The following is a 15,835-nucleotide window of genomic DNA, read 5'->3' as shown; positions in this document are numbered from 1 at the left end:
GGAAGGAGTGGGGGTGGTTGGCAAGAGCATCCTCGCCGTCCCCACTCTCCCTCGGCGAGCAGCCGGGGCGCACGGACCCACGGACTGACCGACTCGCGCGCTGCCTGCGCTGCTGGGGGGCGCCGGCACCGGGCGTCGACGGCCAGCTCCAGCCCTCCCAGCCCCGTCGCGCCCCGCCCCGTCCCGTCGGGGCCGATGGCTCCTCCCGAGGCCCGCAGCCCGGGGGGCGCAGGGTAGAGCGCCGCGGCCGGGCCACACAGCCCGGGGACTCCCGGGCCCTCCCGGAGCCCCGCGGAGTCCCCGCCGTCCGTCCGGCGGGCTCAGGGAGCGAGAGGGAGCGCCCTCCCCCCGCCGCCCCTCCCCCGAGCGTCGAGACAAGATGCTGCCCGGGCTCGGGCGCCTGCTGCAAGGTAGGGACCCCAGCTCGCCGGTGGGCAGAGGGCAACCAGAGGAGGGGAGCCGGGGTGCCCCCCTCCCCCCAGGGCGTGAGGGTGGGGCCGCTGTGGGGGTGGGGGTTGCCTGGGGAGGGGGGAGAGCTTAGCCCGGAGCCCCGCCCCCGCGCCCAGGGCTGCCGACTGGAGGAGCGCACCCGGCTCAGAGCCTGCTGGGAGGTGCGGGTAGCTCGTGACCGAGGGGGGACGCTGGGGCAGGCGGACCCGGCCCGGGCTCCACCTGCTCCGGGGGACGCTGAGGACTCTGGCCGGCTGGGGAAGCGCCGACTCAGCAACTCCTCGTGTCCCGTGCCTCAGCACTTTCCAGTCACCCGGGAAGACAGGGGGTGTGGGTAGGGGGCTGTCTGGGTGGACAGGAGGCTCAGAGGGAAATCCCAACGGCCCTGCCTAGGAAGACAGACGGAGGGCGCTAGAAAGGGGGATAGTTCCACGGACTGAGTGGCAGACTAGGGTGTGGACCAGACTGGGGGTGGGGTGGGGAAGGGGTCAGAGAGAGGGAGACCGCGAGAAGCAGTCGCTGATGGAGAAAGTGGTTAGGGGAGGGAGAGAGAGGAGGAATAAAGGTTAGACGGGAAAAGCATGGAGGGAAATGGGACCCAGGTGAGGCGGGAGGAAGAGAGAAGGAGAGGGGAGAGCAGATTCACAGAGGGGTGCAGAGAAGGCGAGGGAGAAGAACCCAGAATCCGGAAGGCAGGGTAATGGGTAATGGGAAAGAGGAGGGCTGGGCCCCTGGGGCCTGGGAAGGAAAGGGGAGTGGGAAGGTGGGAAGCCTAACAACCAGAGGGACGCGGATGGCGGATGGAGATGGGGTGTCGGATGGAGATGGGGTGTCGGGAGCCGGGAAGAGGGTCAAGGATGAGCGCTGTGGCTGGGGCCAGGGAACCACAGAGGGGAGAGAGGCTGGGGGCCGATGTGGATGGGGACGTAGCTGGGAAGGAAGGAGGAGGGGCAAGAGGACAAGATGGGGGGGTCTGCCCAGGGATGAGACAAAGAGACTTCTGGTAACCACTTCCACGTGGGAAGCCCTCCATTCCCAAAGCGCCTGCCTGTCACATCCCTTCTCTCAGGGAGTGGTCCCTGGGTGGGGGGCTCTGAGCTCTGGGCCCTGGGGGCGGCTGTGAGGGGGAAAGGGTGAGGACATTCGAGTGGGGCGGCAGCCTCCAAGGGTGGGCACCCAGGTTGGCTGCGTGCTGCCATTTATATCTCTGGGCCCCGTTGCCGTCGCCGGCGTCGGATCCTGCCACCGCCAGCACGGCGGCTGCTTAATTTGGGGTGTTACATTCTGGCAGAGTGAGAAGCTGTTTGCAGCAGCTCTGAACCGCCGTCACCCGCATCCGTGCTCCCCCAGGCCCCTGCGTCACTGGTATCGCCACCACCTCCATTCTGCTCGGCGCTCCCACCTCCTCAGCCCCTGCCCCCTCAGCATCTGCCTGCCAGGCCCCAGCCCTTCCCAGCCTCTTGGATGTGGAGCCGTGGCTGCTCAGCTGGGACTCTGGGCCCTTCCTTCAGAGCCAGAGCCCTCGACTCCCCTTTCAGGGAGCGCCTTTTCCAGGGTTCCCCTCCACCCAGTTGGGTTAGCACCCTGGCACCTGCCCTCCACCCAGAGTGCATCTGCCTCCTCCCCAAGCTCCTTCTTCCACCAGAGCCTTGGGACTAAAAGGTGGTTCCTGGGGTGAGAACCTCGCTTCTGAGCCTTGGGACTCCGGGGTGATGGTCCAGAGTCCTTGACGATGGTCCCTCGGTGAATGGATACTTTTTGGCTCTGGGCACCTCGGCCTTCTGGGATCGATACCATGTTCTGGCCTCTCTCTGCTCCCTCCATAGGTCAATCCTAGCCACGTCTCCTGGACACTGGTCATTCCTTTTTGACTCCCAAACGGGCCATCCCTTAGAGCAGCCACAAGCTGGAGCCCAGAAAAAAGTTGCAGAGGGCCTGGGTCCCTTCTTTGCTCTCACCCCGAACAGCATCATGGCTGGCCCAGCCCCGTGCACCTGGGTGCACTTTCTGTCTCCCTTGACCTCAAGGGCAGCGACTGTCACACTCAGGTGTGATTTCTGTGGATGATGTGAAGTCTCCCAAAGAAAGGTCAGAGACTTCTGACATGGACCCATCCGGTCTCTACTAGCCGCATGACCTGAGGCAACTCTCTGTGCCTGAGCCTCCCTCCGCTCAGCTGCAGGTTGGGGGCAATAATAGTAATCCACAGGGTTACACTATGTTATATTCTATGCACAAATACAGTGTCCGGTACACAGTAGGTGCTTAATAACAGAGGGCTTCTGCCCATCCCTGCTCTGCACTCCCCTGTGGCTCTAGCCATCACCTGCCGACTTTAGAGAAAAGGAAGAGGAGGAAAGAGAGAGGATGGGGTGAGCCAAGAGGGTGCAGGAGGCTGTCACCAGGGGGTCTCCTCAGCCTGTATAACGAGTGAGCTGCGAGATGAAGGCGGCAAGAAAGATATTGGAGGCAGACTGTCAGAGATCCAGGTGTGGAGGCCTGAGCTACTCCCTCCGAAACTGGTCCTTCCCCTCCCCAGCCCTCAGGGGCTCTGCCTGTGAAATAAGGGGGGGTTTGTTCTTGATGGCCACTGAGGTACCCCCCCCCCACCCCGGTCCAGCTCCAACACTTTGCATCTTGCCCTAGTCTTTGCCAGGGAGTCACAAGATGGGGGCTGGGAGTGGACGTGTGTTCCTCAGGGAGGGAGAAAAGACAAGGCCTGGAGGGAAGGAGCGATGGTGAGGAGCCGTGGGAAGCAGGGGGTGGGGAAGGAAAAGGGCACGCGTGTGCTGGGCAGGGACTGAGGGCGGAGGAAGGGGAGAGCGGCATGGCTTGCCAGCCCCCCTGCCTCTGCCCAGCAGCACTCCAGCCAGGCCTAGGGGCCAAGAAGCCCAGAGCCCCCCACCTTCCCCTCCTCCTCGCCTCCAGTGACAGCCGCAGCCTGAATTATGGATGAGGCTCCTTGGGTTACAGCTGCTTTGCCCGGCGGAGAGGGCCAGGAATGGCAACAGAGTCACGGTTACGCTGCGGCTGTCACAGAGGGGCCCCCTGCTCAGGGCCCCTCCTCAGAGAGCCTGCAGGGAACACCATCTCCGACTAGGGGCGGTGGGCCATGAGGGGGGTAGGCGTGGGGACCAGCCTGAGGGGGCGTGGGGAAAGACGAGAGGAGCCTCCTGATGGGGACAAGCAGGGAGCCAAGGAGTTGTAAATCAGCCCCTGCACGCTTGGCCCCCAGGCCAGAGGAGACCCTGGGGCCAGGGAGTGGCCCTGGCATTCTGGAGCGCTCTGGAATCACACATCCTTCCCTCTGTCTCTTTTGGGCTGCCAGTCAGCCCTAGAGGCTGGGGCAAAGAGCTCCGTAATCTGCTGGAGGGCTGCTGGCCTTCAGAGCTCACACTCTCGTGACCTTTGTGGCTCAGGGGTGGGATTAAGGATCAGAAAAGGATTTGACTTCCTCTGGTGTCAAGTCCTTGGGGAAGCAAGCTCAGAGGGTGACTGCTGGAAACAGAAGTGTCCTGGCCAGGCATCAGGAGAATCCTTTCTGGTCCTTGCCCAGTCAATCACTTTGCTGTGTGACCTTGGGCAAGTTCCTTGCCCTCTCTGAGCCCCCATGTCCCTTGCATAGCACAAGAACTTGAGCCCCATGAATCTGGAGGACCTTTCCAGCTCTGAAATCTCCTGTTCTAAGCCCCGAGCCCCAGGCCTCACGAAACCCACCCAGGGTGCCCTGCTGCGCTCCTGCTCTCCACCTCGGCCTGGTTCGGATGAGGGGTGAGAGACAGGCCCCTCCACCCCACGTGGCTCTGAAAAACTCGGGAGGAGAAAGTAATCGTGAAACGCCGCACGGGGGAGGGGTGAGAAGGGCCGAGAAACGCGGAGGTGGTGTGAAGGAACGGAACAGCCGCCGCTGTGTCACCGAGCTATTACATCACACCCAGCCTACACACGCACGGGGCCGCACTCACACACACGCGGAGGACTGGTGGCACCCAGGGGGGGCCCAAAGCCGAGGAGCGGGAACACCACACACACCGGCAGGGCGTGTCTCCCCCCACCCGCCCCCTCCCCCCCCCACCTGGGCAGGAGGTACAGCAGAGCATCCGTGCCGTCCGTGCCACACTCGGACCTGCCGGTGCCAGGGGCACACACCAGGCTCAGCAGCACAGCAAGCAGTGCAAGCAGTGAGCACTCAGCTCACACCTGGACCTACGATCACACACACACACACACACACAGTCACTCACAGCAACCTCTGGAGCGCAAGGCACCACTTAAGAGCCACAGACACTCCGTCCTTCCCCTGGAGTCTCTGGAACCCACAGAGGCCCAGGATCTCAGGTCCTGGGTCCAAGGGCCTGTCTTCCTCTCCTCTGCCCACACTCCTTGAAGCAGGAGGTTCTCGGTCAATGTGTACCCAGGAAGTCACTGCCCGGTTTGTGGGGTGTAGGCCTCCCTTTCCCCAGGCCGACTTGCCAGGAGAAAATCCCAGGACTCATCTGGAAGTCAGGACAAAGGGCAGAGGTCAAGCTAGATCCAGCCCGGAAGCTTATCAGCTACAGTGAGGGCAAGAAGGCCAGGGGACAGGGATGGATGAGGGGGTCCTGCACCCCCTACTATAGCACAGGGATACAGGGGGGCCTAGACACAACTCTTCAGCCCCAGGCACTCGGGCCTCCCTGGGCCTGCTTCTCCATCCCTATCATAAGAAGGCAGAACGATTTCCACCATTCAGAAGTTACTTGGAAAAATATATATATTATTTTTAAGTGACTTGGAATGAGGGGAGCCTGTGGTATAAAATGCAGATTCCCAGGCTGTCGCCCCAGGAATTCTGATTCTGCCTGCTTTCCGGGACCACCTGGCTGATTCTGTTGCAGGTGGCTGCTGGCCCCAGTTAGAAATGCACTGACCCCTGGTCCCTCAGGGCCCTTCCAGCTTGGACAGGCCCCCGTTCTTCTAAGGGGAAAGCTGCTGGAAGGTGAGGGAGGGGGCTGCAGGCACCGTTGGGCTTAGCAAGGCCAGACCCCGGGGCAGCCCGAGGGCCGTTTTGCACGAACCTCAGATTCACGAAGGTTCTCAATTTAGTTCCAGCCATTCTCAAATGGGGGCGATTCGCCCCCCAGGGGACATCTGGCAATGTCTGGAGACATTTTGGTTATCATAACCAGGGGGCAGGTGTTGCTGGCATCTAGTGGGCAGAGGACAGGGATGCTGCTAAACATGCTAAATAAGACATCGTATAGGACTGCCCCCTACAACCAAGAGCCATCAGGCCTACCACCCCGAGCTGGAGAAGCCCTGACAGTTACAAGGGCAAACCTACCACAGTGAAGACCAATGAAAAAAGGCCACCACTCCTCCCAACAGCTTTCAACCTCGCTTTCCACCGTCTCCTCTTGGCATTTCTTTACCTTTTAATACACCAGAAGCCTCAAAAAGCAGACATGGCGCGGCCAGGGCTCCTTGCGACCCTGAGGTTGCACCCAGAACCCCTCCCCCAGAAGCGCTGCCCTTAGGGGTGGGTGGGCGGGCCCCTGGCCAGCAGGCCTGGCCGCAGCCCACCCCCGACCCCAGAACCGCCTGGCCTCCCTCTCCCACAGGTCCTGCCTCGGCCTGCCTCCTGCTGATGCTCCTGGCCCTGCCCCCAGCAGCCCCCAGCTGCCCCATGCTCTGCACCTGCTACTCGTCCCCGCCCACCGTGAGCTGCCAGGCCAACAACTTCTCCTCGGTGCCGCTGTCCCTGCCGCCCAGCACGCAGCGCCTCTTCCTGCAGAACAACCTCATCCGCACGCTGAGGCCCGGCACCTTCGGGCCCAACCTGCTCACCCTGTGGCTCTTCTCCAACAACCTCTCCGCCATCTACCCGGGCACCTTCCGCCACCTGCAGGCCCTGGAGGAGCTGGACCTCGGCGACAACCGGCACCTGCGCTCTCTGGAGCCCGACACCTTCCAGGGCCTGGAGCGGCTGCAGTCCCTGCATCTGTACCGCTGCCAGCTCAGCAGCCTGCCCGGCAACATCTTCCGCGGCCTGGTCAGCCTGCAGTACCTCTACCTCCAGGAGAACAGCCTGCTCCACCTCCAGGTGAGCCCGCCCCGCCCGGGGGCGCATGCGCACGCAGTCCCGGCCCGCTCTCCCTTCTCCCCGGGCCTCTCCGTCTCCTCTGGCCCGGGGAGGGGGGGGGCACAGGAGGACCCCCTTCCTGCCAAAGCTTCTCTAGTTCCCCGCCCCTTTCCTAAGTTTCTGTCCCTCTCACTCTCGCCAGGGGCTCTTCTTTATCTTCTCTCTTTATAGCTCCCTGCCTATGCCCGTTTGGGTCCCTCGCGGCCTCGCTCCCTAACCCTCCAACCCCCCCATCTGTCTCCCTCTGCCTGTCTGTCTGTCTGTCTATCCCTTTCCGTCCCTCTCTGCCTCTTTCACTAGCTTGCCTCCCCCGTCTGTCTTCTTGTGCCTCTTCTGTCTGTCTCCCTTCACACGCCCACTCCACACACACTCCCCCATGTCTGTCTGGGTGTATGGACGTTTCTCTTTCCGTGATCCCTCCTTTCCCCCTTGTTTGCCTTCGGGAGAGTCGGCCTTGCCCCAGGCACCCAGCCCGAAGGCCTTAGCGGCTGCTTTTCTCACCCACCCCTACACTCTCCCGCCTCTCGGGGAGGAGGAACAAGAGGGCAGAGCCCCTGTAATTATGCCCCATGGAAGGTTCCGCCTCTCTCCAGCTCACTGTGTATTGGGACAAGGGGGAGCCCTATCCTTTCCAGATCCCCCCAAACCTGTCATCCCTGTGCACGGGAAGAAGGGGGAAAGAAAAAAAAGGGTAAAGAGCGGTTAAGTAGCTGGAAAATGGATGCTCTGGAAACGGAAGGAATAACAGTAATTGCTATTTATTGTTATTATCATTGATCTAAATATTGTTTATTGTTGTTGTTATGCTGACTGTTTGACAGCCAAATCCTCCCATTCTGTTTCCCCAGGAAGCAATCACATACCCTCCAAACCACTCTGGAAGAAATTCCTCCCTGGGCTACACAGCCTCTGGTTGGAAGGGGGCAAAGACCTCCAAATTCTACCCCCACCACCCCCCGCCCCGGTCCCCACATAAGCCTGGAAGGCACTTGCTCCTCCCCATCTGCGGTCAGGTGCCTGCCTGGTCTCACCAATGTGCTCATTTGCACATCAGGTCAGTGCTGATATTGACAGTGATGATGACACAGGTGGTAATAGCCTGACAAATGTATCGAGCACCCACTGTGTGCTAGCTGCTGAGGAGACAGTCGTGAAGGAAACAGACAAAGCTCCCTACCTTCAGAGATAGCATTCTAGTCAGGGAGAGAGACAAGAAAAACGCATAGTCTGCTGGAAAATTCTGTCATGGCCATTATTACTGCCTAAATAATGGTAACAGTAGCACCCACTACCACTTAGGAGGCACACTGTGTGCCTGGCACTGTGCTAAGGACTATACAGGCATCGACTCTGGTATCATTTACAGGCGTGTGACAAATTTTAACCTTCCTGAGCCACAGTGTTTCCATCTGTAAAATGGGGGCAGCAACAGCCCCCCATCTCCTAGGGATTTTATAAGCGTTCAGGGCATGAATAATTTGTAAAGCACTTAGAATAGTGCTTGGCATACGGTAAGCACTATATAAATGCTTGTTAAAATACTATTTTAAAAAGAGAAACAAGCCTCATTTAACATTGGCCTTGGTGAAATGGCCCATCTTGGACCTGATCCTGGCGATTTGGGTCATCTTCATGGATGATACTGAGGCCACGAGTGGGTCCCAGAATACTCCCTCCCTTTCCTTTGCTTCCAAAATTTGCCTAGCACCTCAGGGTTTACAAAGTATATTCAGCCACCTCGTCTCACGTCTACCGCCCTTTTGGAGGTTGTCTCCTTACAGATAAGGAAGCGGAGGCCCAGGACCCCAAAGACTTTGCAGATAGAAGGCCTCTACACATCAACGCTCTTAAACCACTGTCCACGTGACTGGGGGCTTGCGTGTCTCACCTTCACAACAGCCTGGTAGTAGGGGACAGTTAGGGGCAGTAGGGACAAGGAACAGAAGTTCCTGGGGCCACACGACCGGGAAGAGCATGGTACTGGAGCCTTCGGGGTCTGATGACATTTCAGGAATTTCTGTCCCTCAGACCTCTTCCCCAGGCTCCATCCAGGGGCAGGGGTCAGGAAGGACAGCAGTGTGGGCTGGTCTTTGAAAGCACACTCTTTGGAGCCTGCCAGACCGAGGTTCAAATCCTGGCTACTGTATGGCTTTGGACAAATGACTCAACCTCTCCATCTTCATTTCCTCATCTATAAAATGGCAATCATGGTAGTACTTGACATTTATCTAAGAAGCTCTGTAAGGTTTAAAATTTAGCCCAGAGCCACCCTCCATACGGGCGCTATCATGATCGTATTGTTCCTAGTAGTTGGACAACCACTCCTACTGACACCCTGAGCTCCTTATCGATACAATTAGTTGTTCAGAATGACGAATCTGGGGCCAGGGAGCCTGAGTCTGAATCCCTGCTCTGCTGTTTTCCGACTTACTGGAGGCAAGTTGCCTCCCCATTCTGAACCCCAGTTTCCTTATCCATAAAATGGGAAAAATAAAAATAAGACCTTCCACAAAGAATGGCTATAAAAAGCCAATGAGTTTGTGAATATAAAGCACGTAGTTCAGTGCAGAATAAATCATGTCATGATGACCTGACCCTTTGTCTCTCAGGCCACGAATGGCAGCCAGCACCTGGGCTCAGGAAAGGGCTGGGCAAAGGGGGGCCTTGACTGGATGCAGGGCGTGGGGGGTGGGGGTGTCCTTCTGAAACGGGAAGTGCTTGACCTGCACCCCATGGTGTGAATGGTGCGGGGCATCACAGGGAGGGAGCATCTCCGCACCTGGCCCCTTCGTAGAGAAGAAAGAGCGAGCCAGCCTCTGCCTGGGGCTGGCCTGGCAGAACCAGGCCAGGAGATGATACAGGCAGGTGAGGAAACGTGTGGCTGGGGTGAGAGCCACAGGATGCAGGTGTGACCAAAGATGGAGCTCCCGAGAGGGGAGCTTTGGAGGGGGCGAGGGGCCACAGCTTTTCAGGAAGAGGAAGGTGAAGGTGGAGGTGGGGTGGGGCGGAGTTTCTCAAGGACTGTCTGCTGTAGGCCAGGCACTGTACCAGGGGGCGTTCATTCATCAGTGGGTATTTATGGAGCACCTACTACGTGTCAGGCGGTGTTCTGGGTGCCAGGGATTCAAGAGTGAGCAAAAACAGCGTCCCTGCTCTCCGGGAGCTTATTTCCTACTTGAGTAGAACCAGAGGATAGAAACACCAGCTCTCTCCTTCAATCATGACAGCCTGCATGGTATATAAGGGCAGTCTTCGCACTCAGGCAGACCTGGGTGTGAATCCCAGGCCCACCTCTGGCTTGCTGTGTGGCTCTGGGCAAGTTTCTTCACCACTCTGAGCCTCCATGGATCCATCTGTAAAGCGGAGGAAATGACCTGCGCCTCAGAGCCTTGTTGTGAGGATTAAAGGAGATGCTACTTGCAAAGGGCTCAGCACAACGTGTCGTTCAGAGTAAGCATCATTTCCTCCACAGCTGGGGACACTGAGCCTCGGTGAAGTCCAGGCACCAGTCCAAGGTCACCCGACCATTAGGAGCACAGCCTAGAACCAGGCCCCGGCCTGCCTGACTCCAGAGTTCATGCCCACGTTTCACCACATATAGCTGTTGGACCCTAGGCAAGTCACTTGCCTTCTGGGGGCCTCCCTCTCCTATTCTCCGGAAGGGATGTAATAATATTATCTGCCTCGTGGGGCTGTGATGATTCAGTTACTACATGGGATCTGGGTAGCACAGAGCTTGGCACCCAGTGCGGGCTGACGCAGACAATGACGGTGACACCTGGCAGAGATTGGTGAGCACTGTGAGTGGGGGTGCCTGGCACGGAGCAGACACTCAATACAGCTTTGTTGAATGAATGAGGTACACTCCAGGACTCACTTACTCATAAATATCAGATGAGGTTGGATCTTAATCATCAACTGTCTCATGTCCCTTGTTTCATAGATGAAGAAACCTGAAGCTCAGAGAGGTTTGTGGAACTGCCCAAGGTCACACAGCCCAGCAGCTAAATGCCAGAGACTGGAGTGGGGAGGGTGGAAGGAGGCAAGCTGAAGAGCAGGGTGCTGGATGCTGTGGGGCCGGCGGGGCGGGGGGGGCGGTCAGGGATGCTGCGTTGAGATTCCAAATGGATGCGGAGAGCTGTGAACCGACCTGCGGGGAGGTGAGGGAAATGTGGTTTTCGAAATGGAAGTGGATGACTTTAGCAGCCGCTCTCAGCCCAGAGGGAGGGGGCGCAGGGTGGGGAGGGCGAGGGCTGTGAAAGTCAAGAGCTTATTAATGCACAGAGAACGTTTTAACAGGGAGAGGAAGGCCCAGATTTGAGAGCTGCAGCCCAGGAAGTGGCTGTGGGATTTGGCAACAGCTTGGATGAAGGGAGGGGTATGGACCCCCAGACAGAGGCTCAGCGAGGGCAGGGCCAGGACATTTGCAAGAGGGAAAAGGGGGAAGAAGAAGAGGTTGAGATCAAAGGATTCTGTAGCCCCCAAATTGGGGCTGTGGATCAAAGGTGCCTGAATTTCTGGGGCGTCTGAGCCTTTGGTCTTCCCTTCCTGACCTCTGGAAGTCCCCAGAGTGCCGATGACCTTTGCTTCCACCCCCACCCCATACTGATCCTGACCAGGTATCTCCGGGTGTATCCCCCCACGGCTGACACTCCATAAAAAGGGGAAACCCTAACTAGGTGTCTGAGTGGAAGGGTTTCAGAATGCACTCCCTGGGGGCCGGGAAGAGACGGACAAGGGCACCAGGCGAAGCTGGGACAGGCTGAGTCCACAGGCGTGCAGAGAACCCACTGAGCTGGGCATGGGGTGGTGGCAGCAGGGGGCAGAGAACGCTGGTGTCAGAGACAGCCAAGAAGGTTGAGGGGACGGATCTCAATGTGGCCAAGCGGAGGGTTCTTGGCAGGCTCAGTTCCTGTAGCGGAGAGGGCGGAAGGCAGATGGGAGGGGGCGAGAAAACACAGGAGCACAGGAAGGTGGAGGCTGTGGGTGTGGGCTGGGAGTCAACGCCCTCCCCCCACCTGAGACCCAGGCTCCTGGGTGGGAAGGGCGGGATCATCCCCCAGCCAGGAAAGGGTGGGAAACAGCCCGGAAACAGGACCCAGGGGTAAACAGGCTTCAACACAGCGGATGCTCTCATCCCTGAGAACCAGACTTTCTGGGCCTGCGGACCACAGTGATGTCCTGCACAGAGGGGAGACCTCGTACTGGGGCTCTGGGCCCCTCTCTGGCAAGCCCTTGGTCTCTCTGGGTCTCAGTGCTCTCCTCCATAAAAAGTGGGGCTGGGCCAGTGGGCCCGGAAGCACTAACTCCCAAGTCTGGCTAACCACCACCAAGCTGGTGAGCTGGTTAAAAATGCAGAATGCAGCTCCCAGCCTGCTACCCCCCGCCAAGAAGCAAACCTATACCTATTCCTGCACCCCCATTAATTCTGAATCACCATTCAAAATCCTTCCAGCACTAACAAGGCCTGATTCTGGGACTCCCCAGCCCCAGGCAGGCAGGTGGGACAGCCCTCTAAGGGGGCCAGTGATGCAGGGCATCAGACAACAGCCTTCCTTCCGCCCTCTGCTGCCTCTGGGGGTGTGGAGCTGACACCTGGCCCGTCTAATATCCTATTGAAGTAGAACAGCAGAACTTTTGAGCCCCAGGGATCTCCTCTGTTAGAGGAATGGGGATGGACCTAACTGTAACTGAGATCCTACTGTCGTAACAACCACTATTTATTGATGGTGGTCTATGTGCCCACCAGGTGCCATATCCTTTCAGCATGATCTCACCTAACCCTCCCTCAGCCCGCTGAGCTATCCATCCTAAAGAAACTGAGACTGGATGAGGCTGAATAACTTGCCCAAAATAACACAGCTGGGAAGAGGGCAAGCTGAATCTGAAGCCCCGGGCTCTCACTCCTGAGCCTGTGGGCTTCACTGGACCGAATCCCAATGTGCCAGGCACTGGGCCCAGCACTTCACCCATCTGCTCTTTGTGTGGATTGTCTTCCTTAATCCTCAGCACCAACGCAGGAGGATGTACACTCATCCCCACTTTATAGATGAGGAAACAGGCTAAGAGAGATTACTGGCTTGGCCAAGTTAACAGTGGCCAACCCACCGAATGCCTACCTCATGGAAATCTTGTTCTAAGTAACTTAATAGATGTTGCTTCATTTAATCTCCACATCTTACAGGTGAAGAAACGGAGTCAGAGATACTGAGCCTTGCCCAGAGTGGCACAGTCAGTACTGATAGATCCAGGATTTGAAGTCAGGAAGTCTGGGCGCCCAGCCTGCATGCTTAAGCAAAGCGGGGGTGCTCATTCTCCAGGTGTGGTCCTCTGACCAGCAGCATCAGCACCACCTGGGAACAGATCCTGCAGCCGCACCCCAGACCTGCTGAATTAGAAACTCGGGGAGTGGGGGCACGCAGGGCTCTGCAGGGGATTCAAAGCACTAGCATTTAAGACCTACTGGCCTCAACGATATTGTTTTCCCCACATTAACTTCTTAATAGGTTAGGGGAGGCAGGATTCGAACCCAGAAGTCTCCAAATCAAACCATCAAACCCTTTCCGTTCTAGCACAATGCTCCTCCTCCTTCTCCTCCTCCCCACCTGCCTCTGAGGACCGCTCTCTTCTTCTCCCCCCCCCCCCCGCCCCCACCCCAGGATGACCTGTTCGCGGACCTGGCCAACCTGAGCCACCTCTTCCTGCACGGGAACCGCCTGCGGCTGCTCACGGAGCACGTGTTCCGCGGCCTGGGCAGCCTGGACCGGCTGCTGCTGCACGGGAACCGGCTGCAGGGCGTGCACCGCGCGGCCTTCCGCGGCCTCAGCCGCCTCACCATCCTCTACCTATTCAACAACAGCCTGGCTTCGCTGCCCGGCGAGGCGCTGGCCGACCTGCCTGCGCTCGAGTTCCTGCGGCTCAACGCCAACCCCTGGGCGTGCGACTGCCGCGCGCGGCCGCTCTGGGCCTGGTTCCAGCGCGCGCGCGTGTCCAGCTCCGACGTGACCTGCGCCACCCCCCCGGAGCGCCAGGGCCGCGACCTGCGCGCCCTCCGCGAGTCCGACTTCCAGGCGTGCCCGCCCGCGGCGCCCACGCGGCCCGGCAGCCGCGCGCGCGGCAACAGCTCTTCCAACCACCTGTACGGCGTGGCCGAGGCCGGGGCGCCGCCCGCCGACCCCTCCACCCTCTACCGAGACCTGCCCGCCGAAGACCCGCGAGGGCGCCAGGGCGGGGACGCGCCCACGGAGGACGACTACTGGGGGGGCTACGGGGGCGAGGACCAGCGGGGGGAGCAGACGTGCCCGGGCGCCGCCTGCCAGGCGCCCCCGGACTCCCGCGGCCCGGCGCTGTCGGCCGGGCTGCCCACCCCTCTGCTTTGCCTCCTGCTCCTGGCGCCCCACCACCTCTGACTGCGGTGCTGAGACTGAAGAGGCCAGTGTGGCCCCCGCCCGCCCCCGCCCGCCCCCGCCCCCAGCTGCGGCTCGGGCCACCCGCCCTCCTACCCCGTCCCGCCCCGGCCTTCCTGTCCCCTCCCCAGGGACAGACCGGCAGCCTCTTCTTGCCTCCTGGGCTGCTGGCTGAGGACGGGGTCGCCTCGGGTGGCTGAGCCCTGTTCTCCCCAAGTCCGGCCATTAACTCTTTCCCTCCCCAAGCCTGGGATGGGGCACCCCAGGCAGCCGCTGACCCCTTCTCCCAGTGCCCACCGTGGACTCGAGAGGGGGCTTTTGTCTGCAGAGCATCATCCACCAGCAGAGCCTTTGGAAGCTCCCTGGAAGGGAGCCCCACCCTGGAGCCCTTTGGAGGGATGCCTCAGTTGGGGCCAGGCTAACCCTAGGCCCCTGCTTATCCTAGCCCCCCTCAACCTCCCGACACTGGAGGAATACTTTTCTCCTAAGTCTACCCAGGACACTTTTTAGGGTGCCTGGAGAGAACTTTCCTCTCCACCGTGGCCCCTGTGTGGTGAAGATCAACAGAAGTTGTTTGGGGAAAAAAAAAAATTTATTAAAAAATTCTATTATTTTATCTTCTTCTGTAAGATTTGTTGGCTCAGGACCTCAAAAGTGGGAGGAGGGCTTAGAACCATCAGGATTCCAGGGCCAGGAGGGTTAGAGAAAGGGGACCCATCCCAGGCCACCAAAGTGCTTCTTGCTGGCTGGAGAGCTGCTCCCCCATGGTGAGAAGCTGAAGACTGAGAAAGAGGGGTGATCCTCGAGTCCCAAGCAGGCCACTGAAATCTGGTGAAATCTGACAGCCAAGAGTGGGTGCTGACATCACCTCAGCCCTCCCATTGGTCCGGGGAAGCAGCTACAGATGACCCTGAGTTGTCTGGCACCTGAGGAGCTGAGGCTGGGGAAGGCCTCCAGCCTGGTTGACGGCTCCCTCCCAGGCCCTGTTCCTTCAGGAAGGAAGAGCATTTCCCATCTTACCCTGCAAGGAGAAATAACAGACACCCAGGGTCACAGCCAGCCCAAACATGGCTTTAGGCAAATCTGAAAAAGGCACCTCATCCTCAGGGGAACCCAGCCCCAGAGCACAACAAACACCTTAGCAAGCAGAGCCTAAGGCTGAATTTCAGCTCGTACTCGCCCCGTTGGCTGAGTGTCTTTGTGCAGTGTACAGCCTGCTGAGCTGTACGCAAAAACCCTATAGATCAATGGTCTCTTTCCCTTGGCTCCAGTGAGGTGGGACAGGCCAGGTCAGAGAAGCAGTTCTGCAACCAGGTTAGAGGAGAAACCAAGGTCCTAGGGTGACCAGAGGGACATGAATCCCAAGTTGGGGTACCCTGCTGGCTTGAGGTATGATCTGAAGCCTCATCTTTCCAGTGTGTGAAAGGGAGGGTTAGGGTTAGGGCTAGGGAGGCCTGGGGAAGGAAAAAGCCCAACTAAGAAGAACTTAGGATAGAGGTTAGGGGTAAGCCTCATCAGAGCAACTGGGGAGAAGTTTGATGGTTTACATTTAGGATTAAGAATCTAACTGCGGGGGGCGGGGGGTGGAAAGAGAGGGGACCTGGATGCCAGGGCTCAGAGAGCAGGGATGCTGAGATCCTGTGACTCTGGCCAGTCAAGTCAGAAGGATGGCATGAGGAGGAGGCAGAAACGGGAAGGAGTCGACATTGAAGGCCTGAGGCAGGTGGACCTTGGATAAGACTGTGCGGTGGGTGGGGGAACAGTGAAAACAGCCTGAGTGAGGAACCTGGGGAGCTCCTGGGGTCTGGGGCCTCACGGGGAGCTTGTGTCAGGCTGGCTTTGGGGAGGCTAGCGAGCG

The 15,835-nt window shown here is 59.0% G+C and overlaps 1 protein-coding gene across 1 annotated transcript; it reads left to right on the top strand.

Annotated features, from left to right (window-relative positions):
* Window positions 1-379: 379 nt before the first annotated feature.
* Window positions 380-13,980, top strand: RTN4RL2 (reticulon 4 receptor like 2). The gene is made up of 3 exons (XM_028111069.1): window positions 380-410; window positions 6,051-6,532; window positions 13,231-13,980. The coding sequence occupies exons 1-3, from the start codon at window positions 380-382 to the stop codon at window positions 13,978-13,980; spliced, it is 1,263 nt and encodes a 420-aa protein (XP_027966870.1).
* The last annotated feature ends 1,855 nt before the right edge of the window (window positions 13,981-15,835 follow it).

This window comes from Eumetopias jubatus, unplaced genomic scaffold (assembly GCF_037043125.1).
Source record: "Eumetopias jubatus isolate StellerSeaLion01/CBP00866 unplaced genomic scaffold, mEumJub1_p1.0 scaffold_13, whole genome shotgun sequence".
Taxonomy (NCBI): Eukaryota; Metazoa; Chordata; class Mammalia; order Carnivora; family Otariidae; genus Eumetopias; species Eumetopias jubatus.
Note: the sequence above shows the minus strand (reverse complement) of the source record. Positions and strands in the feature narration are given on the sequence as shown.